This window comes from Giraffa tippelskirchi, chromosome 3 (assembly GCF_054371585.1).
Source record: "Giraffa tippelskirchi isolate mGirTip1 chromosome 3, T2T-mGirTip1v1.2.pri, whole genome shotgun sequence".
NCBI lineage: Eukaryota > Metazoa > Chordata > Mammalia > Artiodactyla > Giraffidae > Giraffa > Giraffa tippelskirchi.
The window spans coordinates 191,840,466-191,867,500 of record NC_137277.1 but is presented as its reverse complement, the minus strand read 5'-3'; the positions used below and the strand labels follow the sequence as shown (position 1 = coordinate 191,867,500).

The window sequence follows — 27,035 nt, the reverse complement described above, 5'->3', positions numbered from 1 at the left end:
CGCATGGTGGGATGTGATCCAGGCAGTGTGATCGTAGGGTTCCCGCTCTTAACCGCAGCTCTATGCCTGCCATCGCTGTGGTCCCCGTCAGTAACCGTGTTCCTGGCTCTTTCACGAGGGCCTCAGCCTCTCCGGCTTCCCCCTCTCCAGGATCGCAAGCCCGAGGCAGCCGGCCCAGGGGGTGTTTGAAGTTCCTGAAGCGTGGCCTGTGCAGGAGGGCGGCACCGGCTCCTCTGCCAAGGAGGTGTGGCTCCCGCCCGATCCATGGCACCGGCTCCTCTGCCAAGGAGGTGTGGCTTCCGCCTGATCCATTTCCCAGGCTGCCTTCCACACTCCCATCGCCCTGTCTGAAAACCCACAGCTGTGTGCTCAGCAGCCGCTCCCCGGCCTCCACACCCCCAGGCCAGCGATTGTGCTGCATGGACCCCGCGGGCCTCGCTCCTGCTGAGCTGATTCCCTCACGTTACAGAAAAGACAGCCCCGAGAGAGGCGGTGTGTCCACCAACTTGTCTCACAACTGGAAAGGGCATTACTCCAAAGTCCTCTCTGCCCACTTCCCGCCTCCGCTGAGAGCAGGGTGTCAGGCCTGCACAGGCGTCACCCCCTCTGGCTCACAGAGCCTGGAACCTACTGAACGAACAAATGAGTGAGTGAAGGCTATACACCCCGACCTAACAGGGCAGGGAAGCAACGGGGCAAGGGTCACTGAGCCCTTCTCCTGCCCCAGGCCAGCCGGCAGGCGGAGGGACAAGCCTCTTCTTGAAGGGCCGCGCTACAGACCACCGGGAGCTGCCCTCACCATCTCGCTTCCGCCAGGATCTAAACAGTGTTCCCTCTGGAAGTTCTTCCTTGTGTCTATCACACACCCATCACCTCTCTCAGTCAACCTGGGGAAGGAGGAAGGCAGCTTGAAGGAGGAAGTCACATCTGTGCAACAATCTAGATTCCCAGCAAGGTCAAGCCCGGGGCCTACTTTTGCAGAACACCTGTCAAAATACTCAGAAGGCTTTGTTTATATCTACTCGCATCTCAGGCTCCCCAGGGATGGCACAGAAGGTCAGGGCAGTGTCTGATCTCTTTCGGGACCACTAGCTGCTCGAGATGAGAATACTTTCACAAATGACGGCATTGCTCTTCTCAATAACAGCAACCGATCTTCATGCATAACCCTCTGACGGAGGGACTATTATCATCCCATTTTACAATTGGGGAAACTGAGGAACCCCGCTTCAAAGTCCCTTGCCCAGGCTCATACAGCTTGAAAGGGGAGAAGCTGGAAATGAGTGGGTCTGAATGAACACATTCCTCCCATTCACCCTCACCGCCACCTCTCAGAAAGTAAGGATTAGGATCCCCATTTCAGTGAGGCTCAGAGAGGTTGATTAACATGTCTCAAGTCACACAGCTATGAGTGCTCAAGACTGGACTAGAACCTAGTCTGATTCCACGGCCCCGGGGCAATGCCACGAGCACTGCAGAGCCCACAAGCACCGCAGAGCCGAGGGGCTGGAGTCAAAGCCATTTGGGAACCTCTTGTTTCCTGCGGAAGTGCCGGTTTCCTGCTGATGACCCAGTGGGGGCCCAGGACAGCAAGGCTGCCTCCTCCTTGCCGCGCTTCTCCTGCAGCCCAGGAGCTCCTCTCCCCAGCCAGGCTGAGTCAGGGACAACCTGCCAGGAGCTCCCTGATCTTTGGATCTGGAGTCCAAGAGCCACAGTCCCTCAGCCGGGGTGCACTCTAGAGTCGGGGCTGGGGGAGTGAACTGGGAGACAGGAGGGAGCAGCCTGAAGGGTCTGCAGCTGCAGAGAGGATGCTCAGGTATTGGTGGCCCTTGGCTGAGAAATGAGCCCTCTCTGAACACCGGAGGTCCCCTTCGCAGCAGAGGGGATTTAAATTAGATGGCCTCCAGACATACGGCTTGGGACAGGTGACATGGACGGTGTGGTCCCTGGACCGGGGCACTGAGGCTTCCTCTGGAGGCCTGGAGTGACATTTGTACCCCAGGGCACTCCAGTCCAGAGATTCAGGAACCCTTGGCTCCTCCAGCTCCATTCATTCATTCAGCCCAAAGGAACACTCGCTCAGAGGCCCGGACACAGCGACCTCCACGCCTCTCCCATCTGGACGCCGGGCTCCGCACCGGGAGGTCCGCGCCCGGGTTAACCCTCTGCACGGCGGCGCCGGGCGCTGAGCCGCCCGGGCTTTAGGAAGGCGCTACCCCGGGCTCCCGGGCTCTCTGGGATCTGGAGTCGGGGCTGGGGGGGGGCCGGCGCGGGCGTGTCCGGGAGCCGCTCCCGCGGTGGGGGTCTCCCAAAAGCAAGTGGACCGCGCCCAGGTCCCGTCTGCCCCGGCGGCGCGCTCACCTGCGCTCATGGCGGCTCCTCGCGCTCATCGCCGGCACGGGCGTCGCGAGGCCCCACGGTAGGGGCCGAGGCGGAAGGCCGGGGGCGCGGGGCGCGGCGGAGCCGGGCCGCCCGCAGCACCTGCAGGACCGGGAGGCGGCAGCGGCGGCCAAGGTGCCGCAGTCGGGTCTGCGCCCCGCCGAGCCCCGCCCCGCGCCCCGCCGAGCCCCGCCCCGCGCCCCGCCGAGCCCCGCCCACTGCGTCCGCGCGCCCCGCGGGCCGCCGGGACTTGTAGTCCGATCTGGCCCCGCGGGCTGCCGGGACTTGTAGTCCGAGCCGGTCCCGCGGCTCCCCGGGCCTGGGCTCCCGGAGGCAGAGGCGAGGGGCCTGGGGCAGAGGCGCACAGAGAGGGGACCCGACAGGACGACCCTCAGACGCACGAGCACAGGCGCGCTCAGAGATCTAGTCCTCAGATGCAAGCGCGAGTGGGCAGCCCTGCCCTCCCCACCCAGAATCGCGTACGGGGTTGTGACACAGCTACACAAGGGCGCCCGGGGAAACAGCACGGCCTTGTTACACAACCGCCTCAGACACACACGTGGGTTCGCACACGGCGGCTAGACTCCCAGGACACAGACACAGCTCAGATTCACACACAGAGGTGATGCTTAGACACCAGGCGCTCACACCCGGGAGCCTGACCCTTAGGAGACACACAGGTAAGACCAGGCGGCCTGCCCCCCGTTAGGTACAAGGCGTGCTGGCCCAAGCTGCGCCCCTCTTCTAGGCTCTGCGACCTCGGGCAAGCCGCTGAGCCTGGGTCTCCTTTCCTTCTTTTCTTTTTAAAGCATGGTTACATTTTATTTATTGATTTATTTTTTGATGTGGACTATTTTTAAAGTCTTTATTGAATTTGCTACAATGTTGCTTCTGTTTTATGTTGCTTAGCTTCCCGACCAGGGGTGGAACACATGCCGCCGCCGCCCCCCCACCCCACCCCCGAGTTGAAAGGCCAAGTCTTAACCACTGGACCACCAGGGAAGTCTCCCTGGGCATCATTTATTGACCTTTAGGGGGATGACGATGTGAGCAATACCTGCTTGATAACTGTTGTGAGGCTCACAAGAGAAAAAGCATGTAAAGCACTTGGGACAATATCTGGCACCACTGGATAAGTGTCAAAGGAAGAAGACACAGCTGCCCAGAGACTCACAGGCTCAGAGCCGCCCCTGCAGAGGCGTGTGTGCACACGGGGCAGCTCTGCAGTGATGTACAGGATGCTTCTAAAGTGCCAGAGGAAGGGCAGAGGTGGGGCTTCCCTGGCAGTCCAGCGGTTAAGAATCTGCCTTGTGATGCAGGGGACACTTGTTTGATCCTGGTCCAGGAAGATCCCACATGTCTTGGAGCAACTAAACCCATGCAACATAACCACTCAGCCTACATGTTGCAACTACTGAAGCCCATGTACCAGAGCCCATGCTCTGCAACCAGAGAAGCTGCCGTGGTGAGAGGCCTGCACCCGGCAGCTAGAGAGGCGCCCCCGCTCACTGTGACCACAGAAAGCCTGGGCGCAGCAACCAAGACCCAGCACAGCCAAAAATAAGTAAATTAGAATTTAAAAAATAAACAAATAGAGGCATAACCTGGACCTCAGAAACCTCACTCATGACTGCAGACAAGCCTGCACAGGTGGGAACAGGAAGCCCCCGAAAAGCACCAAGCCCCTGAGCTTATATGTGGCGTTAGCACGTTGCCCCATAGTGACAGGCACAGACATGGCGTCCCCTGACCCTGGGGTCGGTGGCTTCTGGACTAAGGATCTCCAAAGGATCAGAGACCCCGGGCTCCAGGGCAAACCAGGGAAGGATCACATAGGGCTGACGCTAGAACTGGGCCCAGTGCATCATTACGCATTTCTGCAATGCCGGGAGCTGCTCTCGGAGCCGGGAATAGAAGGGTGAACAAACAGACGTGGGCAGCAGCCAGGGGCAAGCGGAGGAAAACTCCAAAGTAACCTAAAGTGGAAAGGGCTGCAAGGAGACAGAGCTTTGGTGGGGAGTATTGGTGCAGGGAGAGACTCCAGGGGAAGGCGGGGAAGGCCTTGAAAGTGTCTGATACAAACCAGGGACTCAGTCCATACATTTGACAAAGGGGGTGGGGTTGGCAGGACTTGCTGATGAATGGGAGGTGGAGGTACAGGAATGGAATCAAAGATGCCTCTCCTCACTGAGTTTTGCTCTGAGCAGGTGGGGCCAGTGGAGCCATTTGCTCAGCTGGGGCTGGGGGAGCAGGCTGACCACCGTGGGGTGGGGCCGGCTTCACTCGGTTTAGGTGAGAAGACCCATTTCTTCTGCTGATGCCCCAGGGAGGGCAGCCTACTCCCCTGAGCCCCCATTTCCTCCCACAGAACTTAGCTAGGTGCCTGTGCAGACCACTTAATCAGGGGAACCCTGATTTCTACGGCAGGCTGGATGGCATAAATGACTTGTTCAGATGCCCCTACCAGGAGACTGTGTGGTACAGTGGCAAGGGGCTGGGCCTGGCCCTGGAGAGACTTGGGTTTGGATGCACATCAGCTGTGTCTACTGTGAGAGCTTTGAAAAGTCACTTTCCCTCTCTGAGCCTCTCTCCTCATCTGTAAAATGAAAGCTCTTGAAAGGGTGAAACGAGGTGGCAGGAGCTGGGTAGAAGCCAGCTGCTTTCATGAGATCCTGGAGCTGGGCTAAAAGCTTCCTAAAAGCAGCGGTCTTGGGGACTGCATCTCAAGATTTGTCCCTTATTTTTTGTATTGCTCTTTAGGGCTTCCCTGGTGGCTCAGGAGGTAAAGAATCCACCTGCAGTGCAAGAGACCTGGGTACGATCCCTGGGTTGGGAAGATCCCCTGAAGAAAGGTATGGCCACCCATTCCAGTATTCTTGCCTGGAGAATTCCATGACAGAGGAGCCTGGCAAGCTACAGTCCACGGGGTCACAAAGAGCCATACACGACTAAGCCACTAACTCATTCATTTTCACTTGGCATTTAAGAGACTCCAACCTCTGTGCCATCTGGGAAGGAGCCATCCCTGACACGCGGTCCACGGTCTTTATGGGAGGAGGCCAAAGGAAGCTTCCTTCCAAACCACAGAGGATCTGGGAGGCCCTGCGTCTGCCGAGGGTCACCTTTGGGGAAGCGGCTCTCCCTGTGGTCACCGGGCGGTCTGTGGGCCAGGACCCATGGAGGAGGTTCCCTTTTGTGGCTGCTGCTTCCTCGGGGACCCACAGGAAGGACATAATATACCTGGTTCTGTAACCGGATAGGGTAGGGGAGCCCTGGGGAAAGAACGTCAGGCATGGCTTTCTTCACATAACAGAAGCCATTTTGGCCCAAGCCGTTCTGTGATCTAAGGCTGCCCACGATGCTTGCCCCAGATCAGGTCTCAGTAACTAGTGATCTTAAGGGAACAAAAGAATAAAGGATTGTTATCAGGCAAGAGAAGTAAGACCAGCGAAGATAATACATCAGTTGTAAAGACCCCCAGTTCTGTGTCACTGGTGATAACTAGCCTGAAATACTCAACCACCAGGTCAACTGGAACCTGATGTTGACCTTTTCCAACCCTTGTGACTTCAGTCAACTAAAGCTTGGTCTCTGCTGACGGCCCAAGCCCCTTCATGAATATGCGTGTGCCCTTCGCTTGAAAGGTCCCTAGTGCTGCTGTTTGGGGAGATGCTGCTCTGGGGGATATAGATCCCCGGTGTTCTCTTTTCTCTGTAAGGAATAAATCTTTCCTAATCCTGATCTTTCGGTTTGACATTCCCTATGAGGCAAACCCAGTTTTTGGGTAGAGGCCAAGTGGCAAAAGACTTGAGAATGCACTAATTTGAACTGGTTTACTCTCGAGCACTGCCAAACTTCTCAATTTCCCTAGTTTCACTACATCTTTGCAGCAGAAGGGGTTTTCTCATGTAGTGACGAACCCCATGACAAGACGATGGCTGTCTAGACAGATAAAGTGGAGTTTCAGCGGTTCGTTTTGCAGTTTCCTGGGCAGGGAGGAGGCGGGGAGCAAACCTGACTGTCGGGTGTCAGCGGCACACCCTCCTGGCACCCGGCCGGCAGTGTGACGCGGGCGATGAGAAGTGAGCGTTACTAGTCTTGCACACACAGCCCGTCCTCTGAACAGGGGGTCTCTCACTCTGGCCATGTTGGAAATACACCAGCTGTGACAGTCCTGAGGGCTGGTGCCCAAATCTTGCAGGATCCCAGTTCCCGAATCCAGGGATCTAACCTGGGCCCTCTGCAATGAAAGTGGTGTCCAAACCACTGAACCACCAAGGAATTCCCAGGGAATTAATCACCTTGGAAATGTGGCTCAACTGCAAGCTAGAAGCTTTTTTTACATTATTAGTTTTTTAAACTCATATGTGTTAGGTATTTATTTTTAAAGTTTCTTTCAGCATAACTGAAGTGTAACTGAAAACAGTGTAAGATATTTCAAGTGTATGAACTGGTGATTTGATATATATTGTGAAGGGGTTTTCCCTCATCAATTCAATGAACACATTCATACTTCACAAACTCTTTTTGGGGGGATGGTAAGAACTCATATTTCTTCTTCTTTTTTTAAAAATGCGTATTTATTTATTTTTGGCTGTACTGGTCTTGTTGCTGTGCCAGGATTTCTCTAGTTGTGGCGCGTAGGGGCTCCTCTCTGGCGCACAGGCTCCCCCTGCAGTGGATTCTCTGGCTGTGGAGCTCTAGGGCAGGTGGGCGTCAGTAGTTGCAGCTCAAGGGCTCTAGAGCGCGGGCTCAGCAGTTGTGGTGCATGGGGACCTGCAGCATGTGGGATCTTCCTGGACCAGGGATTGAACCAGCATCCTTTGCATTGCAAGGCAGATTCTTAACCACTGGACCATCAGGGAAGCCCCACATTTATTCTGATGTAGACTTTACCCACAATTCTGAGAGGCGAATGCTCTTAATTCCCATTTTACAGACAGGAAAATAGAGGCTCAGAGGTTCAACAACTTGTCCAAAGGCTGGGTAAGAAGAGATGGCTGGCTTCAGCCCTTAGGGAAACTCACAGCACTCCACAGGATGCCTTTTTGTGAACAGAAGCGCATCATCTGGACACAATTAGGGCACAGAAGTAGCGTGAAGGACAAAACACCATCCCTGTTCAAGTCTGCAGTTTTATTATAAAGTCTTCGTGACTTAAAATAGAACATTCGCCTGCAGTCCAATTGAAGATTAAATAAGCAGTAAATTAAACGATCAGTCGATAACACATTCTAATTTAGCTCGAGTTTAAATGGGGTGAGAGAATGACCTACGGTTGCAAACTTTACGTCTGACGAAGCTGATTTGAAGTGGCAACTCCGCGGCTTCTCGTCAGTGGCTGGCTGGAGCGGAACTCATCTTAAAGCCATTCAATTAGTCCCAAGAGAACCCGTCTTTCCCTACAGGTCTAGAGACTAGAAGCAAAACCAAATTATCCAGGAATGTGACCACACCCCCCCCAGGCTGTCAGAAACCAGTTAGGTGTGAACAGACCTGGAAGGCGGTTTTTACCCTGCTGCCCAGCCCGGGGTACGGAGGGCGGTCTGAGGGTTTTCCAGTTCTCACTTCCAAACCTGGAGCTTGAACATCTGAAGACTGCGTACTGCGTGTTCTTACTGAGGTGGTCAACAATTCTGAGATGCTAATGTTAGGGCTTCCCTGGTGGCTCAGACAGTAAAGAATCTGCCTGCAATGCAGGAGACCAGGTTCAATCCCTGGGCTGGGAAGACCCCCTGGAGAAGGAAATGGCAACCCACTCCAGTGTTCTTGCCTGGGAAAGCCCATGGACAGAAGAGCCTGGCGGGCTACAGTCCGCAAGGTCGCAGAGTCGGACACGACTGTGCAACTAACACATACACAATGTGAGGGCAGGGGGCGGCAGCGGATGAGGTGGTTGGATGGCATCAGTGACTCAGGGGACGTGAGTCTGAGCCAAGGCCGGAGAAGCCTGGCGTGCTGCATCCGTGGGGCAGCAGAGCTGGACACAAGCAACTAAACGACAGCAGCAGCAGGTGGAAGGGCGAAGACGGCGTTCTCCAAACTTCCAATAATCGAACGTTTGTTCCTTTTTTCTTGGTGATCTTGGCTCCTAGGCAGGAGGGGACAAGCCTTGTTCCTCACCTCTTGCAGTACCAGTGCCTTTGAACTGTCCCCTTTTATTTGTGGGCTGCACTTTATTTATGGGCTTGGTCTTCGTTGCTGTACACAGGCTTCCTCTAACTGCAGGATCCTGGGGTGTCCCTGCGGCAATGTCCCTGGCTGTGGGGCACGGGCTCTAGGGGAGCGGGCTCAGCAGTAACAGGAGCCTGGGGTCTCCCTGCGGTGAGCCCCCTGGCTGTGGGGCGTGGGCTCCTCTACAGCACAGGCTCAGTAGTTCTGATGTGCAGGCGTGACTGCCCCTCGGTCTGGGATCTTCCTGGACCTGGGATCGAACCTGTGATCCCAGCATTAGCAGGCAGATCCTTTTGATTTTATTTCTTGCGTGGCATGTGGGATCTTAGTTCCCCACTAGGGATCAAACCCATGCCCCCTGCATTGAAGTGCAGAGTCGTAACCACTAGACCACCAGGGACGTCCCACAGCTGGCCGATTATTAACCACAGGACCACCAGCGACGTCCAAACTGTCTATTAGAGCCAGAAATGCCCGTTAAGGTTCATTCTCAGTGAGTCAGACATTTTTCTTAGCCTCCTGATACAAGAAGCCTTTGTTTCCAGGATAATCTCAGTGCTACAACCTAAAAAATACCCTTGGAGTATTCCTCAGAGTGAGTGCGCCAGAACGTGTGTTAGAAATGGGTAAGCAAGTGACATCCGTGCCGAAGAGCAGACAACCAGTGGGTAAACAAGCTCAAGTTGAAGGTAAATTTCACACACACACACAGATCTTTAGTGGCGCCATGGACCTGGTATATCCTGGGGTAAAAGTAGAAGCTGCTGTTATTCACAGCAGCTAAAACATGGAAGCAACCAAAATGCACATTAACAGACCACTGGGTAAACAAAGCGTGACACGCGCATACAGTGGGGTTCTTCAGTCTCAGAAAAGGGATTCTGACACACGCTGCAAGAGGGATGAACCTGGAGGCTCCGCGCCAACTGCGAGGGTTACAAAGACAAATGCCCTCTGAGTCCAACTGCGAGGGTTACAAAGAAGACAAATGCCCTCTGATCCCACTCGTACGAGGCAGAGTGGTCGCAGGCTAGGTGCTATGGAGGGAGAAATTTTAACTGTTTATCAGGTAGAGTTTGAGTTTTGCACGATGAAAATAGCTCTGGAGGCAGGGCTGTTGCAATGATGTGAATGTACTTAACACCACTGAATGATCCGCTGAAAAATGGCTGAGGTGGTAAATTTTGTTATGTGCATTTTACTACAAGGAGGAAAAACAATAGAAACTTGTTACTATTTTGTACCTCATTTTTGAAGGGAATGAAGAACTTCACACATCTGAGATGACATTAAGCTCTGGAGGAAAGAAGTGAATGGTCAGCAAGGGTATGAAAGCTGGGGAGCTGGAGGGTTTCCATCTTTAACGTGACAAGCGTCCAGTGTTCTTTCTCAGCCTTCCCACTCTGGGAGCAGCATCAGGGCGGCCGCGGTGGGAATCCACGCTTCCCCTTGAGGTCGTCTCTGGAGGGCCTCTGTGGAACTAACTGGAGTTCACAGCTGTGCTGGGGGAATCCGTACATTGTCTCCACGAGACAAAGACAGCGAGAGTGGATTTAAGCAGTTCTAATACTGGCAGCTGCAGAGGCTGGGATGCTGCACCCCACGGCCCGGTGCTCGCAGAGCGCCCGCAGGGAGGGAGGCGCCCGCACTCCGGTGGCCGAGGGGCGGGCGCAGAGGGGACCCCCACTCCCAGACGGGCACGTGGGGCAGCAGAGGCGCCCAGGGTCATCTGGCTGGTGAGCGGCAGAGCTGGGAGCAAGCCCCCGGGCCACGCGGCCCCGATTCTACGCCTGCCCCCACGCGCTCCCCACGGTGGCTCAGCTCTGGTGCCCGGCCCCCCTTCAAGGACGGGGCTCCTGCTCATGGCACCTGCGCCTCCACTGCAGTAAGCGTAAGGAACAGGCCTCCTTTCTGTTAATAAGCTAGAATGATGTTTGTTTTAAGGTGTTTATTGTGCATGCTGTATTTGTGGGCGATCACGGCCTCCGAAGGAACTCGCGCGCGCGCGGCACTCTGCTGAGCCGGTCAGTCACGCTGAGCGCTGCAGCGGTTAAGCAGAAGATCGCCTCTCTTTATAGGTCGCCATCATTTTCTTGATTTCAGCAATAGCTTTCCCAGGATTCAGCCCCTTGAAAAAAAGAGAAGAGCATCAATATGAAATGTAAGTAAACTGAACGAAGCGCCCGATGACCTTGGGCGACACTCCCGCACTCGCTGGTGCGGGGTCAATGCCCCGCGACTGCAGACCAGGTCCTCTGACTCCTCGGGGCTGGCTGGGGCTGCGAGCCCTTCTCTCCCCACTCCTGAGGCGGCCGCTCTCTCTGCCCCGAACGCCTGCTGGTGAGGCGCCCTGTGGCTGGTCAGAGCCCAGGGAAGAGCTTCTCCTGTGACCACACTGTCAAAACTGGGCAGCTGTCTCTAAAGGTTTCATACCGTAACTAGTGTGATTACATCGTCAGCATTCACAAGCCCTCAAAACCACGAGGGAGGGCGGCCCCCCCGCCGAGCAGCACTGAGCGCGGCGAACAGCCCCGCGGGAGGCACGGCAGCCAAACCCAGCCAACAGCCTCCCGGACACAGCAAGGGGGACAACCCAGCGTTTGGTAAAATTAGACACTCATCTGAGGCTAGTGAAGGTCCCCTTATTTTAGAAGGACAACTCTTAACTTTGAAATTGAAGCGTGTGGAGAAAAGAGATCTTCAGAGAGAAAGAGAGGCAAAGAGAAGTCAGTCTTCAAAAGACTGATCCTTGAAAGCTTAAGGGATCACAAGTGTATCCCTTTGAACTGATGCTTCAAAAGGCAGTTCCCTGGAATATTAATACATCATGTGAGAAAAGGCAGACGCTGACAGAGGCCACGTGGGCACCCGTGGGCAGCGCTACCCATCCCTGATGGGGTTAAAGGGAGGACCCCCCCCCCCCGCCTCTCTGACCCCTCCGAGCAGAGCAGCGTACACCGGCCCTGCCGCAGCTCAGGACAGGGTTTAGACTCAGACGGGCAGTAAGAGGCAGGAGGGCGGAGCCCTGGGCTAGGAGGCGGGTGGCCGGCTTCTAGCCCTGCTCCCAGCCCGACAGTGACCCAGCTCATGGGCTCAGCTTCCCCGTTTGTAAAAGGGGTTGTACTGGATGGTTTTCAGGGCCCCTTCCAGCTCAGTCACCCTGGGCGTGTCCAGCCTCAGAGCCTAGTGCGCACCCCTGCTTTACGAAGGGGTGGGCGGGACACAGAGGCGGCCCCTGGCTGGCAGGTCCATCTGCTGCCCTCTGTAGTGCACGGGTTCGCGCCCAGGAAGGCGCCTCAGGATGCCATGTGGAGCAGTTAAGAAACAGGCACACACAAGCCAGGCAGCCTTGGAGCAGCTGTTTTCTGACTGACCAGCTCAAACGCGTCCAGGACCTATTTTATTTTTTTAAAGAACAGAAGGTCCCGTTTCCTGAGCACTGACTCTGTGCCAGGCACTGTCCTGAGAACCTCAGCGGCGCGACCTGCCTCCGGGGCCACACGCCTCACTGGGCAGCGCCCAGGGGAAAGGCAGGCAGCACTGCCTGCAGCCTGTGCTCGCCGCCCGTCAGCACCCAGCAGGTCCACGCCCATCCCCGCGCCGCCGCCGCACGGGCCGCACTGGGGCCGGGGGCTGGACACACAGCAGCACGGCCCAGGCTGGATCTCACGTCTGTTGAGATGTGCTGCCTTTACTTTTTTAAACCGCTAACTGGCTGCGCGCGAGTCTTCCATCTGGCTGCCTGCTCCCTTAAAACGAAACTGCTCCGTCCACAGTCCCGCTCGGAGGGCAGTCCTGGCTGCTTCCCCAGCTCCGAGGTAGGCTGTGCAGGGAGAGCTGAGCTGGGCCATGAGCCTCCCGCGGAGGAACGTAAGCCGAGAAATGAGAAGACAGGCAGGTGCTGAGGCTGTGGGCAGGGCGAGCCTGGAGCAGGAACAGAAAGAGGGAGTGAAAGCTAAGGAAGCAGACGTCCAAGGCCGAGAGCAGACACAGAGGAGAGGCAGGCCTGCTGCCGGGGCCGCAGGACCGCAGCCCCCACGGCTGCCTGTGCTCACACGCTTTCGCCCTGAGGTTCCAGCAAAGTCAGGGCGAACCCAGCAGATCCGAGATCAGGAACCCGCGTCCGTGCCCACGGGAACCCTGCTGGAGACCCTTCTGGAGGGGCCCGAGGGAGCCTGCGCTCCGCGCCGACACCCCCGGGCCCACACGAGGTGACCGCGCACTCTGCTCCCCGCCGGCTGCCTCCTGGGGGCACAGGTCGGCGCCGGGCCGCGGGGCGTACCTTGGGGCAGGTCTGCGTGCAGTTCATGATGGTGTGGCAGCGGTACAGGGAGAAGGGGTCCTGCAGCTTGGCCAAGCGCTCCTCCGTGAAGTCGTCTCTCGAGTCGATCATCCAGCGATAGGCCTGGGGGAGCGGGCACTGCTGAGCTGAGCTGAGCCCTAACTGGCCAGAGCAGCCCTCTGACTGACATCAGAGCTCCCAGCGTGCAGAGGACCGCGCACACCCAGCTCAGAGGTCGTCTCCACACCCTTTACTTCTCGTCCTCTCTCAGACAAAGGCTCCCGATTCTTTCGTAACATCTTCTGATCACCGCACCTAATGAGCCCCATGAACCTCTGAACCACAGCACCTGGTCCTGGTGCTTAAATTGTACACCAATGGGCGTCATGTCTTCAACTACTGATCTCATGCTCCCCTCAGCCTCCTCCCGAGATCATCAGAGAGCAAAGGCAGCGGTGCTATGCTTGACTCTCCTTAACTGCCTTCCCAGCAGCTACTCACCGTCTCTGAGTCACCAGACGACTTAGCATTTGTTCTGCTTACTGATTCTTTTCACTAGCATAGCCACCGGGGCGCCTGAGGTCAGCCAGCTGAACACCGAGTAAGCTCCTGGTCGCCAGGCCTGCTCCAGCAGGGTGACCGAGAGGGCGCCCACACTTCCCGAGACTCAGACGCTGGCCTGAGTGCCGACTCTGCACACACCTCACTGTCCACTCGTTAACCTGGCCAGGACCAGCACTGCTAACTGGTCACAGAACCACAGAACTTCTCTTTTTGTGGGAAAATGAGAAACAAGAAGTTGTTTTTTGAGTTGCTTAAGGGTCTATGAAAAGCACTGACCACAAATCTATGAGCTTTCTGGGAACAAAGACAGTGACCCTCGGCCGTGAACTACACATCCGGTCAAAGGCGATGAAAAGCAGCGCGCCTTTCTCTCTCAGCAGCTCCTCAGCCCAGCGCTGCAGGCTCTCATTAGCCGGGAAACCACCTCCAGCCTTCCACTGGGGAACCGCCCCTCGATGAAATTTCTCTCTGCCCAGCCCGCATGTTGAAAATCCCTGAGAGGGAGGTGGGGAGCTTTCTGACAGATGGAGTCAGGGAAAGCGGGCAAGTGGGCAGCGAAGAGCCAGCTGCACAGGAAAATGTCTGCAACGCCTGCACAGCACAGCCTGCCAACCTGCAGCCAGCAGCCCCTGGCGTGGCCCTCACCGCACTCACCGCAGGCGCCCCGCGGATGAAGCCCCAGACTGATCGAACGCCTAGTGAAGGCCACGCGACCAATTACCCTGTTTGTAGTGGGTGCCAAGGAAGGACACCACCGCCCCCCAGAAAGGCTGGTTTCCAACACACTCTCCTTCTGGAGTTCTGGATGCCCGAGTTTCAGCTTCCCTCACGATAACGAAGGCACCTCACCTGCATGAGAACCGCGGGGCCCAGGTACTTGTCTCCGTTCCACCAGTAGCTCGGGCAGCTGGTGCTACAGCAGGCGCAGAGAATGCACTCGTAGAGCCCGTCCTGTGTGGGGAGAAAGGGCGATCGGGAGCCTATCGTGGAAGAGACGGTTGTGACCTGAGCTGACAAAACGCTGACGTGTGGGGTCAGCACGTGGACAAAGTGCGCTGAGCTTTGAGTTTTGCATGAGTTTTCTTGGCAAAATCCTAGGAGTGGTTTGCAGAGATTTACCAGGTTCGTAAAAAACATCTTGGAACTGATCTTCACACATGTGCTGGGTCAGAGCCTCGAGTTCTTAAGTCCAGATGTACTTATCCTTTAATATAACCCCTCACTTATTTAAAAAAAACAAAACATGAAAAGAACTTACCACCTTGAATGCAGTCTAGCAGAAATTAAGAAGACCCCAAGTGCTGAGGCATCCAGAGTCGACACCAGCTTCTGCCCTGGGTCCGCAGGGCGCTCAAGGTTTCCAGGGGAACATTAACACTGTCCCAAACAGTCAGCCCACACTGAGCAGCGGGTGTCTTACTGCCTAACTGACCTCATCTAACTGGCACAGGAACCCTGGGGTGAGTGTTATTGGATTCCCATTTTACAGGTGAGGCAGAGAGGCTCAGAGGAGTCAGGTCCCCTGCCGAGCGTCACACAGCTGCCAACAGCCTTTGGAACGCCTCCTCTAACACTGCCACACTCACAGACTCAACCTGCCCAACAGGCTCTAACCAAGTGGACTTTGATTTGGGGAACAACAGAAACTGCTTAAAAGTGGCAGAACAGGAGGGCATGCTGACATCGGAAATGACAGCTATAAGCAGATAACAGAGTTGATGGTCACCACTCTAACCACAGGTTTTCAACAAAACCTACGTTCTCAGCTGGTGAGAGTGTAAACTGGCCCCACTGTCTAGAAGGCATAAGGTCACAGCTTTTACGACCTTTTTGACCTTTTATTAAGGTCAAAGCCTTAATAACAGTCATATTATTTAGTCTACTTGATATGATAAGACTCCCTGAAGTTAGAAATTAGGGGTAGAGCTACATCCCGAGAACAAGAAACTCTTGAAAGAGAAGTTGGCTGCTTGCTCTGACTTACATCACCATGCTGACCCTCAGCATCTCCATGATGACAGAAATCACTATTTGGTTTTTGAGCGGTACCATGTGGCACATGGAATTTAGTTTCCTGACCAGGGATCGAACCCATGTCCCTTGCAGGGAGCTTGGAGTCTTAACCACTAGACCACCAGGGAAGTCCCAAGGGCTTTCCTTTCTTAATGTTTTACGGGGAAGAGGTATGTGTGAGCGCGTGCTCAGCTGTGTCTGACTCTACGTGACCCCATGGCCTGCAGCCCGTCAGGCTCCTCTGTTGGTGGGATTTCCCAGGCAAGAATATGGAGTGGGTTTGCCATTTCCTTCTCCAACAGGGAAGAGAGGAGATGCTAAATATTCCCTAGGACCTAAAAAGGCAAAATTCATTTCTGCACTCACACAACTAGTATTTGTTGGTAAGACGCCTCATGCCATGGGATCCGGAAAGGGTAGGGCACCGCTGCCCGCTTGGCCCGCTGCCAAGGGGTGCTCGGTCTGCCAGGGGACCGTCCTGTGAGTGAAGCGGTGACCTGAGGCAGTGTGAGTCCCTGCCTCTTGCAGGCACAATGCTGGGACCTGTCTCCTCTGGCCCCCTGCCCACTTCTTCCTCTCAGAGGAGTGTGCTGGGAGTGTGCAAGCCGGGGACTTCTTAAAGGAGGGAAAAGTGTGCAAGAGAGAGAGACTAAACCCTTGATAATAACCCTTTACTCTCAGAGACGCCACAGCCTGTCCCCAGGGGTAGCACCTCCACGAAGTGAGTGGCCTGTCGCAAGCCCACACTGTGTTACCAGACGTGCAGTGTCAGGGAGCAGCAAGTCCTAGTCCTGGTCCTGCCAACCTCCCACTCACTCCCGTCTGTAAACAGAGCGCTGGCAGCCGGACCGCAGACGGCCAGCATGCGTTTGTCCGCCTGCACTGTTAGAGAGTAACTCTGACGCAGCTGTCAACTTGTCAAAACCTGGCAATTCACATACTAGCTTCCTGTGGCAAAGACAAGGATCTGGCACCATGGCCGCCAACGTGCCCCTCCAGGCAGGGCGCTCCAGACCTCAGTCCTCTCTGGGTCCTCTGTAGGTTCTCACTACCCACCTGGCTCTGACAGGTTGGGTCCAACCCTTGGACAGTTAGTTCTGAAGTTCCTTTCTGGAAGACGCTAAACGGTCCACATCATCTCCTGCTGCCCCTGCCGCCAGCCTCCCCACCCCCACCCCTCGGGTAAACATCTCTGCAACAAAAGTCCCCAAGTCAAGACAATCAACGGGCAGTAATGACCAGTTTCTCACGATCTTCTATGGACTGCAGATACTGCTCCTTGCCTCTCTGGGACTCATCCTTCTTCTTTAAGTAAGGCTCGATGGACTTGTACTGAGCATAGAAGTTGCTCAAATCCTGAGGTTAAGAGGAAGAAGAGGAAGAACGGGTCAGACTCCACAGCCACCCTTAGCGTTATTTACCCCATTTCTTGGACACTGCCCGCTTTCCTGCCCTGTGACAGGCAGCAGTCAGCCTCTCTTCCTTTGGCACAGATACATCCAAAGACCATGAAAGGAGAAATGGTCGCATGTAAGCGTGGTCAGGAAATCTCGCCTTTAACCAGGTGAGAAACCTTCCCATCCTGCAGTCCTTTCTCCTGATGCCCTTGAAAATACCCAGGGAAGGAAAGGTGGTCAGATATCGCGGGGCAGAAATTCAAGCACACGGCAACAGCTGCTTTCCCAACAGAGATTTTCCACATGAATTCTTTGTTGTCGGGGCCAAATTCTTCATTTCTGAAACTGGCCCAAGTCTAAAATTCTCTGCCCTGTTCCCAAACCATCCTCACCAACTGAGCTGCTGGAGGGTCTTCTCGGCCAGTTATCTTCCGCCACACACATTCCTTAGTTAAACTCACGACAGGAAGGAAACCTGCCCTGCAGAACTACAGCATCACACACGCCTCCCAACCCGCTTAAGAAACAAGAGAAAGGTGAGGGTTGGGAGGAGGGGCTAGAGAGGGGAGGACCCACAGAAACTTACAGGAACAAGATCCTTTATCACATACATATGTGGCAGAGGGTAGATTTTGGAAACTTTGTTGAGGTTGGTGTCGATCCTGCGGGTACAAGCCAGAGTGTTGCCCCCGTTGATGTTCATGGCACAGGAGCCGCAGATGCCTGGAGAGAGCACAGGGGCGCCGTGACCACAGCGCCGGCTCCCTTCCGGACTCCAGCAGCAGCAGGGCGCAGACACGGACACAATGGGCGGAGGTGCCCGCCGCCTGGCACTGCCCCTCCTTCCTAGACTGGAGCCTCTAAAGGCTGGAGACCCAAAACCCTGCTGGGAGACCAAGGGCGACCCTGGGGCTGGAAGGTGTCTGCCCAGGATGGCGCTGCTGGTGCCCGAGGGCCCACGCCGGTCCTAGCTCCTCGCTCCTGTCTTCTGAGAGGGAAAAACAGTCTTTTCTGTGTGTTTGTTTTTAAAGTCACTGTTACTTGAATTATTTTTAAAAACTTAAAAAAATTTATTTATTTTTAATTGAAGGATAATTCCTTTACAGCATTGTGTTGGTTCCTACTGAACTGAACTTAAGCTCAGAGTCCTAACCACTGGACTGCCATGGAATTCGCTGACCCTCAACAGATTAAGACCCCAAAACAAATCAGCACTGTCTTGGTCATCTTAGAGTTGCGGCCTGGACACAGGGGACCCAGCGGTAGCTCTGATTCTACTGTCTCCACGAGGCAGCTCGGTGCCTACTCTGTGGGTATGAAGCCCATACGAGTTGCCTTAGCACTGCCTTCTCAAGGAGGATGAACTAATGTGAAACCAAACCAAAGTAAGCAAAAGAAGGTGCTGAGCAAGCACTGTGAAATGAGAATTTTCTTAGCTTGCACTCATTTCCTGCATATGGAATTTCCTAGGTATTTCAGGGTTACAAGTAACTATGTGGTCTAACCCCCTGCTCCCACTTCCCTGATTAATTAAAAAAGAAAAAAAGAAAATGAAACTTCCCTTAAAGGGACTCGCCTGGAAATTCTCTTTACAAACTACATGGGAACCAAAAGCAGCCGCAGCTCACGTCGCTGTGCCTTTTTGATTTCTAGCTCCCGTGGGCCACACCCTGTGCTCCTGGCTCAGGAAGGTTACTGAAAAGGGTCTTTATTTCCTGTGTTATCAGGTTGGTATTTAATTACAGCAGGATGTTCTCTCAACAGCAGGATTCAGCCAAACTATCATACGTGTCAGCAGCATAGGCTACATTAAATCCAATCCTGTAAGATTAGTTGAATCAAAACAGATGTCTTAGAAGCAGGACTTTAAATGCTTGAGACATACAGCAGGACACAGATGAAGCGTGATGGGCTAACAGCTGTAACAGCCTTTTCTTGCACGGAAGGTATTTTAGGGAGAAAGTCAGCCACAGCCCTTGGTCTTGGCCCCAGCGACGCTGTTCTAGTTTTATCCCAGGTTTTCTAAGCCTGGGCAAGCCTGAGAGAACAATTCCAGAATCTGACAGCTCTGCTTGAGTCCTGGCTCCCGGCCCACCATCTCTGCGTCCCTGCGGAAGCCCGGACCCTCCCTGGGCCTCCGTTTCCTCACACGTACGCCGAGTGTCAACAGTAGCAGCGCCCGTCTGTCTCCCGTGACGTGCCCAGCATGGAGCGCGCAGTCTGTGCTCCAGCCGGCTGGACCAGTCAGCCGTCACAGTGCCCCTGTGGTTATCCCACACCGAAGAACTCTCTGAATCATTACTCAGGCGTTTTCTTTGAATCAGCTCCTTTTAACTTAAATTCATATTTAAAAGATCATTTCTATCACCGTCCCACTGTCGTAATTATATTTTTCTAGTATGTAGCTATGAAAGTAAAGTGTCGGTCTGCACACTGCCTGGAATCAGCAGCACAATATAGCAATAGCGGTCCCCATCCAGAACATTCCACTGACCACCTGCTCTGTGCACGTGTGATGCTGGGAGCTGGCAGGGGACGCGCGACTCCCCTGCTGGACAAGTGGTGAGTGTCTAGAAATTTCCCACCACCACCGGAGTGAAGGAGCTTTGTGGCCATCAGGCAGTGTATCTGAGCTGGTCCCCGAAGGGTGCAGCCACTCACAGGGTCTGTCAGACGCAGTAACCATGCAAGTGAAAGCTCCTCAAGGGAAATAAACTCAGAAGCCAGAAACTGTATCCAGAGTTCAAATTCCCAACACTTCTGCCCCAAAAAAGCAAGTGTGACGCGTGGCAGGGCTACCTGGCAAAGCGCTACAGCCACCGTCCAGGTAGCCCCAGTATCGGTTCTGGTCAGCCCAGACCCCTTTTGGGAACCAAGACAAAAGTGTCCGAGCCTAACAACAGGGAAGCAAAGGCTTACCTTCTCTGCATGATCTTCGGAAGGTCAAGGTAGAATCAATTTCATTCTTAATCTTGATTAAAGCATCCAACACCATAGGACCACAGCTGACCAAAAGAAAAAAAAAAATCACAAAAATAACAGATCCAGCTGTGTTTATGTGATGTTCCATCTCCCTACACGTCACCGTGACGTGAGCTGAGACAGCGGCCCGCAGTAGCTGCTCTTCTTACCCACCTGGCCTTCTCAGGTCACCTTCAGAATTTTCCCCGGTTTTTTACTATGTGTGCATAGTAGAATGTGCACAGTCTTACACATTTTAAGTCCTACTGAGTCCTGTTTTGATGACCGCATGTGCATTTCTAGGAAACGGAACGCAAAGAAACGGAGAAGCGTTCAGATCCGGCAACAACGTCCATATACCGGCAGCTTTTCTTTCTTCTTCTAAATCTCTCTGAAAAGTTTTCCCAAATAATTTATTTCAAATTTTAGTTTTATTTTTTTGGATGAAAACAGTAAGTAGCTTTAAATGGTTAGTTAACAGCTTCTCAGCTCTGAAGCACAGAGAGCAATGTCCATATCACACAGGACTGTTGTGGGTGGATTAACATGCAGGAAAAATGGAACACTTAAGAGCAGTGTCTGCCACACATATTCAGTCTATGACTGCAGAGATTCTGAGTCTATGAAAATGGCTTATTCTCTCAGAGCCTCAGTTTCTTCATCTGTAAAATGGAATTAATATTTATATCAAATTATGAAGATTAAATAAAAACAGCAACAAAGTCCTACTGAACTATATTCAGTATCTTGTGATAAACCATAGTGGAAAAGAAATGAAAAATAATATGTATAACTGAGCTATTTTGCTCTAAATCAACTATACAGTACTTCAATGAAAAAAAATTGCAATTTTCATAGTACCTGGCACAGATAAGTGCTCAGCAAGTCTACCTCCAGGTTGACACCTCCACCCTATTCTCAGGATTTCTCTATGCACGAGGTTCAAAACACACGCCCCCGCCCAATCTTCTACATGCCGTCTCTCTCCCGCACCCAGCTTTGAGGGTACTGACAAGCACGGTGCTCCTTTAAGCTACGCTGTTGCTGTTGTTCAGTGGTAAGTAGTGTCCAACTCTTTGCGACCCCATGGACTCCAGCATGCCAAGCTTCCTGTCCTTCACCAGATCCCAAATTTCTTAAATTCATGTCCATCGAGTCAGTGATGCTCTCTGACCATCTCATCCTCTGTCGTCCCCTTCTCCTCTGCCTTCAATCCTTCCCAGCATCAGAGTCTTTTCCAGTGAGTCAGTTCTTCGCATCAGGTGGCCAAAGTATTGGAGCTTCAGCATCAGTCCTTTCAATGAATATTCAGGACTGATTTCCTTTAGGATGGACTGATTTGATATCCTTGCACTACAAGGGACTCTGAAGAGTCTCCTCCAACACCACAATCCGAAAGCATCAATTCTTCGATGCTCAGCCTTCTCTATGGTCCAACTCCTATATCCAAACATGACTAATGGAAAAATCATAGCTTTGACTAGATGGACCTTTGTTGGCAAAGTGATGTCTTTGCTTTTTAATACCCCATCTAGGTTTGTCACAGCTTTCCTTCCAAGGAGCTAGCGTCTTTTAATTTCATGGCTGCAGTCACCATTTCCAATCATTTTGGAGTCCAAGAAAATAAAATCTGTCACTGTTTCCACATTTTCCCTTTCTTAAAGTGTGTACACGATAATCTGATATATAGTGAAAGGACTACCATAATAAGGTTGGTGAGTTAACACATCTGCATTATCTGTATGTATCTCTACCAACAATGTCATACCCTTTCCACTGTACCTCTGCTAACACTGGGAATTGTAACCTTTAAAAAAAAACCTTGCTATTGTGAGAATGGAGAAGTCCTACTACTGTCAATGTTTTAATCTGAGATCTTTGAATACTACACTGATTCACTGATCTTTCCTCACATCAATTATTTATTGAAAGTCTGCTCTGCACCAGCTTCTGTCCAGGTGTTAGACATCCACCAGAGGACAAAGCAGATACAAATTCCTGCCCACAGGCAGCATTCACTCTAGTGGACTAATTTCATAGACTCAGTCTCTCCATGTTCTTTGCCTCTTTGTTTACTGAAGCCTGGGCAATTTTCCTTTCTAAGCTCTGAACTACCACCTTCTAAACGAGAAACTCTTCTGTTTTTCTCTACTGCTCCTCACTCCCAGGACTTCACTTCCATCACCAACTGTGTGGGCGCTTTTTCCACACCAAGCAATTCTGCAGCATCAAGTGGGTGTCCCACAGTGGGACTCAACACCGACACTATCAACTCGAGGTCCTTAAGACCCCTTCCTCCAGTTTGCTACAGTGGCTCACAGAATTAAAAAAATAAAAGTTTATTGACTAGATTACTGGTTTATTATAAAAGGATACAGCCCTGCAATAGTCCAATGGAAGGACGCACAGGGTCAAGGTATTTGGGAAGGGAGGAGAGCTTCCACACCCTCTCCTGCAGGCCACTCTCTCCTAGCACCTCCTGGGGTTTACTGATTCAAGCTCTCTGAACCCTGTAATCAATGATTTTTATGGAGGCTTAATTGTGTAGGGAAGACTGATTACATCACTGGTCACTGATAAGCGATTCAGCCTCTAGCCCCGATCCCCTCCTGGGAGGTCAGGGGATGGGGCCAGAAGTTCCAGCCTCAAATCATGGTTGGTTCTCCTAGCTACCAGCCCTAATCCAGTGGATTTAGGGGCTTTTAAGAAATCACTTTATATGAACACAGGTGTGGTTGCTGTAACAAAAGATACCCATGTCATCTCTATTATTTATCTGAAGCTATTTGAGGAACTGAGAATGAAAACAAAACATAACAAAAGATGACTCTATAGTTCTTTGGGATTACAAGGGTTTTAGAAACCAGAAACCCAAGACCAAATATATACCACAGTATCACACATCCAATACACCTGATGCTAATCCTGCTTCCGCCCTCAACCAGCAATTGGCTATCTGACTTGTGATTTTGAAAGTCAAAATTTTAAAACACGCAAAACATTTAAATGTTCACACTGTTAAAAGTCGACCACTTTTCCTCTTACGATGCTGTTCTAAGTCTAAAAGACCGTGCTCCTTCCTGAGGCCTGATGACAATTTTGTGTTTTCTTCCATTTCTTAACATTTTAAGTGTGTGCAAGCATGCAGAATTGCTTCAGTCATGTCCAACTCTTGCGACATGATGGACCGCAGCCTCCCAGGCCCCTCTGTCCATGAGATTCCAGGCAGGAGTACTGGAGTGGGTTGCCATGCTCTCCTCCAGGGGATCTTCCGACCCAGAGACTGAACCAGCGTCTCTTACATCTCCTGTATCGGCAGGCGAGTTCCTTACTACTAGCGCCACCTGGGAAGCCCCCGTTTTCTGCCTTCCTTTAAGTAGTATTTTTAGATGTCTTTTTAAAAAATTCCATTTTCATATATATTTAATATATATATTCCAATTCCATCTTACCTCTTTCTCTTTGCATTAAAAACAGTTGTGTGTGTGTGTTTGTGTGTTCAGTTACTAAGCTGTGTCCGACTCTTTGCAACCCCATGGACTGCTGTATACCACACTTACCTGTCCTCCACCATCTCTGGGAATTTACCCTAATTCATGCCCACCGAGTTGGTGATGCTATCCAAACATCTCCTCTCCCGCCCCCTTCTCCTTTTGCCTTCAAACTTTCCCAGCATCAGGATCTTTTCCAATGAGCTGGCTCTTCGCATCACTTGGCCAAAGTATTAAAAGCTTCAGCATCAATCTTTCCAATGAATAATTAGGGTTGATTTCCTTTAGAATTGACTAGTTTGACCAAGGGACTCTGAATAGTCTTCTCCAGCACCACAATTTGAAAGCATCAATTCTCTGGCATTCAGCCTTCTTTGTGGTCCAACTCACACATCTCCACGGCTACTGGAAAGACCGTGTGTGTGCTAAGTTGCGTCAGTCGTGTTTGCCTCTTTACAATCCTATGGACCATAGCCCCCCAGGCTCCTCTATCTAGGGGATTCTCCAAGCAAGAATACTGGAGTGGGTTGCCATGCCCTCCTCCAGGGGATCTTCCTGACCTAGGGATCGAACCCAGGTCTCTTGGGTCTCCTGCATTGGCAGGCGGGTTCTTTACCACTAGCGCCACCTGGGAAGCCACAGCTTTGACTATACAGACCTTTGTCGGCAAAGTCTGCTTTTTAATACGCTGTCTTTTAATTTTGTGGCTGCAGTCACCGTATAAATTGATTTTGGAGCCCAAGAAAATGAAAATCTCACTTTTTCCCCTTCTATTTGAAGTGATGGGACCGGATGCCATGATCTTAGTTTTTTGAATGCGGAGTTTTAAGGCAGCTTTACCACTCTCCTCTTTCACCTCACTCTCCTTTTTCACCCTCATCAAGAGGCTCTTTAGTTCTTCTTCCCTTTCTGCCATTAGAGTGGTATCATCTGCATATCTGAGGTTGTTGCTATTTCCCCTGGCAATCTTGATTCCAACTTGTGATTCACCCAGCCTGGCATTCTGCATGATGTACTCTGCATATAAGTTAAACAAACAGAGTGACAATATACAGCCTTGTCATACTCCTTTCCCAGTTTTGAACCAGTTAGTTACTCTAGAATTATATGTCCTTACCTTCTCAGTGGATTGAGAGTTAATACTGTTATCACTTCAGGTAACAACCTTCCAACTTATAGGTGAACGTGCCCCCAGCTCTTGTGAAGGATACAGGTGTCAGGACTTCCCCGGCCGTTTAGCGGTAAGAAGCTGCCTGCCACTGCAGGGGCCGTGGGCCCAGTTCCTGGTCTGGGAAGACCCCGCGCGCTGCTGCGCAACGGCTGCACCTGAGCGCCGCAGCCCCAGAGCCTGCGCTCTATAGGGCCCAGGAGCCACAGAGACTGAAGCCTGTGCGCCCAGAGCCCGAGCTCTGCCGCAGGAGAAGCCATCGGGACGAGAAGCCCACTGCCCGCAGCGACTACAGAAGGCCCAGCGCCGCCAGAAACAAAGGAGACAATCCCCACATGCGCCCATCTGTGAGAGTCACACTGCACGTAACACGGCAATACAATCTGTTTAAAGCCATCATCCATTCCGATAGTTAAGAGGAAAAGGCTTTATCACACCTGGAGCTTTTCATGATCTTCCTAAGAGCTGAGATCCCACAAGGTTTTGTTTTTCTTCAGCTTGAAAACCCTCCTCTTTCATGTGGCACGGGTCTCTGGCTGTTACTTCTTTCACGTTCTGTTACCCGAAAATGTCTTCTTTTCACCTTCCTCTTGAAGGATCTTTTTGCTGATACAGAATTCCAGTTCACAGGGCTTTCCTTTTAGTAATTTAGAGAAATCATTCCACTGTGTTTCAGCTTCTGTAATTTCTGATGAGTAGGAAACAATCATTCACATCTCTGCGTGCAATGTGTGTTTTTTCTCATGGCTTTCAAGATTTTCTCTGTATTTTTATCTTCAGTAATTTGACCATGATGTGCTTGGGTGGTTTTCTATGTATTACCCTGCTTGGAATTCATTAAGATTCTTGAGTATGTAAATTATGCTTTTCACAAGCTTGAGTAATTCTTGGCCATTACCTCTTCAAATATATTTTTTGCTTATTCTTCCATTGCACTTCTTCTGGGACTCCAATTACATGTGTGTTAGACCTTCTGATACTGTTCCATGGATCAGTGAAATTCTTTTTAAAAAATCTCTTTTTTCCTTTTTGTCTTAAGAACAGACAATTTCGAGTAATTTTTTTTTCCTTCTAATTTCTAGTAATTTACTTTCAGGTTCACCAAAGTTTCCCACTGTCACTTTCAACCTGCTCTTAAACTAAGCCCATCCAGTGAACTTTCTACTTCAGACACTGTACTTTTCAGTTCCAGATTTTCCACTGGTTCTTCAGAAGTCTCTAACTCTCTGCTGAGATTTCCTACCTATTACACCTTCCTTTATCTAAGAACACAATTACAATCGCTTAAAATCCTTTATGCTAGTTCCCACAAGCGGGTTGCTTCAAGGCTGGTCTCTGTTGATTGTCTTTTCACTTGAGTATGTATCATGTTTCACTGTTTTCTGTGTATGAGTAATCTGGGGTTGTATGTTGGACCATGTAAATAACATGATGCAGTAACGCTGGACTATTATGCTTCTCAGAATAGTGATGATTTTTTTTTTGTTAAAGCAACAATTAGTATGACTGAACTCAAGATCTAGGCAGTTCATAAAAGAGTTTGGGACCCCCCTCTGTACCTCGTTCCAGGATTTTCCCCTCATTTTCTAGTTGCTGTGGTTGCTTCCAAATGTATATTCTGCTTATGTAAGCTAGTGACCAGAGTTAAGACTGTGGTTTTTTTAATTGAGTTTTAGCCCTTGCACTCCCACATCAATGGGGGCTTGCCCTCAGTTAAAGAACATGCAAAAAGAGTTTATTTTTCCAAGTAACATTCTATACTTCCAACTGTCAGCTCTCTTTCAGTGTCTGCCTGCTTCGGTTACTCTCCTGCGCCTTTGGTCATTGCTGCTGTTTTTTTTTTTAAGATTTATATATTTTGCATGTGCTGGGTCTTGGTGGCAGTGCACAGGCTTCTCAGTGCAGGGCTTCCCCTGTTGCAGAGCACAGGCTCTAGGCACATGGGATCAGTAGTTGTGGCAGGCAGGCTCCTCACGAACCAGGATCAAACCTGTGCCCCATGTTGGCAGGTAAATTCTTAACCACTAGATCCCCAGAGAAGCCCCGCTGCTTCTTATATTTATTTTATAAACCAGTGTACAGTCATTATTTGTGGAAGGGTTAGCGCTTCCCTGGTGGCTCAGCCAGTAAAGAGTCTGCCTGCAATGCAGGAGACTTGGGTTCTATCCCTGGGTCGGGAAGATCCCCTGGAGAAGGCAATGGCACCCCGCTCCAGTACTCTTTCCTGGAAAATCCCATGGATGGAGGAGCCTGGTGGGCTGCAGTCCATGGGGTCACGAAGAGTTGGACACGACTGAGCGACTTCACTTTGATGCACTGGAGAAGGAAATGGCAACCCACTCCAGTGTTCTTGCCTGGAGAATCCCAGGGACGGCGGAGTCTGGTGGGCTGCCATCTATGGGGTCGCACAGAGTCGGACAGAACTGAAGCGCCTTAGCAGCAGCAGCAGCCAGTATTCTTGCCTGAAAAATTCCATGGACAGAGGAGCCTGGTGGGCTACAGTCTATGCAGTTGAAAAGAGTCAGACACAACTGAGAGAATAACACTTTCACTTTCAATCTAATGAAAGCTATTCTGCCATTACTGGAAGTAAATGCAATAGATCT

At 51.9% G+C, this 27,035-nt stretch overlaps 2 protein-coding genes and 1 long non-coding RNA gene across 13 annotated transcripts in view; 1 reads left to right on the top strand and 2 right to left on the bottom strand.

Moving 5' to 3' along the window:
- Positions 1 to 2,548, bottom strand: part of ATP13A2 (ATPase cation transporting 13A2) — a 22,544-nt gene extending 19,996 nt beyond the window's left edge. For all 9 annotated transcript variants that reach the window (XM_081575020.1, XM_081575025.1, XM_081575027.1 and 6 more), the window contains exon 1: positions 2,362 to 2,548. In XM_081575020.1, the coding sequence (XP_081431146.1) occupies positions 2,362 to 2,371 (10 nt within the window). In that variant the 5' untranslated portion in view covers positions 2,372 to 2,548. The remainder of the gene's footprint in view (positions 1 to 2,361) is intronic.
- A 111-nt stretch (positions 2,549 to 2,659) lies between these two features.
- Positions 2,660 to 6,117, top strand: LOC145540523 (uncharacterized). The gene is made up of 2 exons (XR_014078364.1): positions 2,660 to 3,059; positions 5,140 to 6,117. It is a non-coding gene; the product is annotated as an uncharacterized LOC145540523 (long non-coding RNA).
- Positions 6,118 to 9,735: 3,618 nt separating this feature from the next.
- SDHB (succinate dehydrogenase complex iron sulfur subunit B) overlaps positions 9,736 to 27,035 on the bottom strand; it is a 33,611-nt gene continuing 16,311 nt past the window's right edge. For 2 of the 3 annotated variants that reach the window (XM_081575011.1, XM_081575012.1), the window contains 6 exons: positions 19,729 to 20,432; positions 17,396 to 17,532; positions 16,652 to 16,768; positions 14,249 to 14,350; positions 12,836 to 12,958; positions 9,736 to 10,681 (listed from right to left, as the gene is read on the bottom strand). In XM_081575011.1, the coding sequence (XP_081431137.1) occupies positions 10,604 to 10,681; positions 12,836 to 12,958; positions 14,249 to 14,350; positions 16,652 to 16,768; positions 17,396 to 17,532; positions 19,729 to 19,879 (708 nt within the window). In that variant the 5' untranslated portion in view covers positions 19,880 to 20,432 and the 3' untranslated portion in view covers positions 9,736 to 10,603. The remainder of the gene's footprint in view (positions 10,682 to 12,835; positions 12,959 to 14,248; positions 14,351 to 16,651; positions 16,769 to 17,395; positions 17,533 to 19,728; positions 20,433 to 27,035) is intronic. The other variant, XM_081575009.1, reaches the window with a different exon arrangement.